The sequence below is a fragment of the Corvus kubaryi genome, unplaced genomic scaffold (genome assembly GCF_017639235.1).
Source record: "Corvus kubaryi isolate FWS band 111438036 unplaced genomic scaffold, C.kubaryi_AGA036_p1.0 37395, whole genome shotgun sequence".
Classification (NCBI taxonomy): Eukaryota; Metazoa; Chordata; class Aves; order Passeriformes; family Corvidae; genus Corvus; species Corvus kubaryi.
This window is the reverse complement of record NW_024581134.1, coordinates 4,278,537-4,280,491: the sequence shown is the minus strand read 5'-3', so window position 1 is coordinate 4,280,491 and position 1,955 is coordinate 4,278,537. Positions and strand designations below refer to the sequence as shown.

General features: G+C 55.9%; 1 protein-coding gene across 1 annotated transcript in view; it reads left to right on the top strand.

Annotated features, from left to right (window-relative positions):
* The first annotated feature begins 1,072 nt into the window (after positions 1-1,072).
* Positions 1,073-1,955, top strand: part of GABRA3 (gamma-aminobutyric acid type A receptor subunit alpha3) — a 72,879-nt gene continuing 71,996 nt past the window's right edge. Inside the window, exon 1 of the mRNA XM_042040218.1 lies at positions 1,073-1,560. Within this exon, the coding sequence (XP_041896152.1) occupies positions 1,088-1,560 (473 nt within the window). The 5' untranslated portion in view covers positions 1,073-1,087. The remainder of the gene's footprint in view (positions 1,561-1,955) is intronic.

Here is a 1,955-nt window from a genome sequence, read left to right as displayed (position 1 = left end):
GCTGACCATGCCCTGAGTAGGAGGCTGGACTAGCTGCTGATGTTCTGAAATCTCTTCCAATATGAGTTTTCCTATGATCCTATGATTTGTCCTAGTTTTGGAGACCAGCAAAAAGCTCCTCTGCCAGCGTGCACACACAGCTGTCTCCTTGAGTGATGCTTTATATTATGGCAGGAGGAATTCAATGCAGAAACAGACTTTTTTTAAATGGCAGCAGCCCTATACCACGTACTGGGTGCTGTCATTCATGTGTGAACAGTCTAAGGACAATTAAAGTGTTGGCTGTCCGCACGAGATCTCTAAAGTAAAGTCTCTGCTGCTTAGGCAAAATATTTTTCAGAGAACAGAAAATAACAACTTGAAGGTCCTGCTGCTGCAGAATTGTCCTGTGAGTATTTAATCTCCATTGTCTGGGGTTGGATGTGATGGTGAGGGCTGGAGAAACTTATCTTGATTACAGTTTGCGGTGGTTCAGCGTTCCTGTAAGAGAGCCAAGTGTTGCAGTAACACTAAGGACGCCTCCTGCTCTGGTCTAAAACATGGCAGATTTGATTGTGGGGGCAGTGGCCAGGTTTTGTTTGCGATGTTGGTCTTCAGGTCTTGTGAGCTCCTCAGGTCTTGCCTGTGGACCCTGCCCAGCAGAGCAAAGCAGAACTCTGCTGGCATTTAACCTGCTGCTTACAGATACATCTGGAGACATGGGTTAGTAAAGAGCACCCTCAGATCACAGGGGGCTGAAGTTTGGCTTTGAAAGAGAGATGAGGTTCTCTTCCTACTGTCCAGGAATATGTCACGATAAATGCTCCTACCTCCCCAAAGTCAGGATGGCTGTGGTCTGCAGGAATGAGGTAGAACCATGATTGCCCCTTTCTCCTGGAAGCAGGAACTGGGTCATTTTCTAATACTTCAATGCAGAGAACTGACAGTTAAATTGGATTTAATCACTCATGCCTGGAGGGCCCTTGTCCTGAAGTATGTTTCCGTGTTATTTTAAGTATTCAAAACCAAGAATATTTTATAGAGGAGCTCTGGGGTGGTCAGCACTGCCTGCAGTGATGCTCCTTTCTCTCACCCCGCACCCTCAGTGATGGAGGGCTGGTTCTGTACCTTGGAGTCAACTGCGGCTGAGCCTTGCAGCGCGTGTTTAACAAGGAGAGCTCTGCAGGGACAATATATTTTGAGTGCGCCTTACTGTCAGCTTTCGCCTTCCCAGCTTCGCTGCCGGGAGGCTCTGCAAAACCTCCCCAAGCCCAGCCAGCTCCGGCCAGCCCTTCGTCTGGGCTCCCTGCATTTCCACACCGCTTCTGCCCTTGCTTTCTCTGCCCACTCCTTGCTGCATTTTAACCTCACTTCCTCCTCTCCCCTTCCCCGCGTTAGTTCCCCTCTGCCTATCGTTTTATTGCGATATACGCCTCGGCAACCCCAAGTTGCGGGCCAAACTTCCCTGCCCCGGCGGAAGACCCGGGATTCGGCCAGGCCTCGCAGCGTGGAGGCAGCTCGGGGTGCTGCCCACCTCCTCGCCGGAGCATCAGCGCCTCGAGGAGCTCCCCCCTTCAACAGGTAGGGAGCAGCCAGCCCTGCTCTGCTCATCCTCCTGCGCCGAAACCATGGCGGTGCTCTGAGGCCGGGGCTGGGCGGAGGACCCCGGGGCATCCATCGCTTGGGGAGGTGGCCCCAAACCGGGGCAGCGACAGCGACCCGTCCCCGCTGCCTACGCTGCGGGGCGGGCAGCTCGGCACAAAGCGGGTGGGTAAACCCTCCTCCGGCGCGCGGGGAGAAGGAGGAGGAGGAGGAGGAAGGCGGGGGGATGCTGCTCCCCTCCCTCCCTCGCTGTCTGCCTCGCTCGCCGCGGCCGGAGCAGCGCGCAGGCGGCACTGGCAGCCCCGGCCGGGCGGCACGGCGGGCTGGGGCGCGGAGCCCTGCGCAGCGCTGCGGAGCCCAGCGGGCTCCGGCCG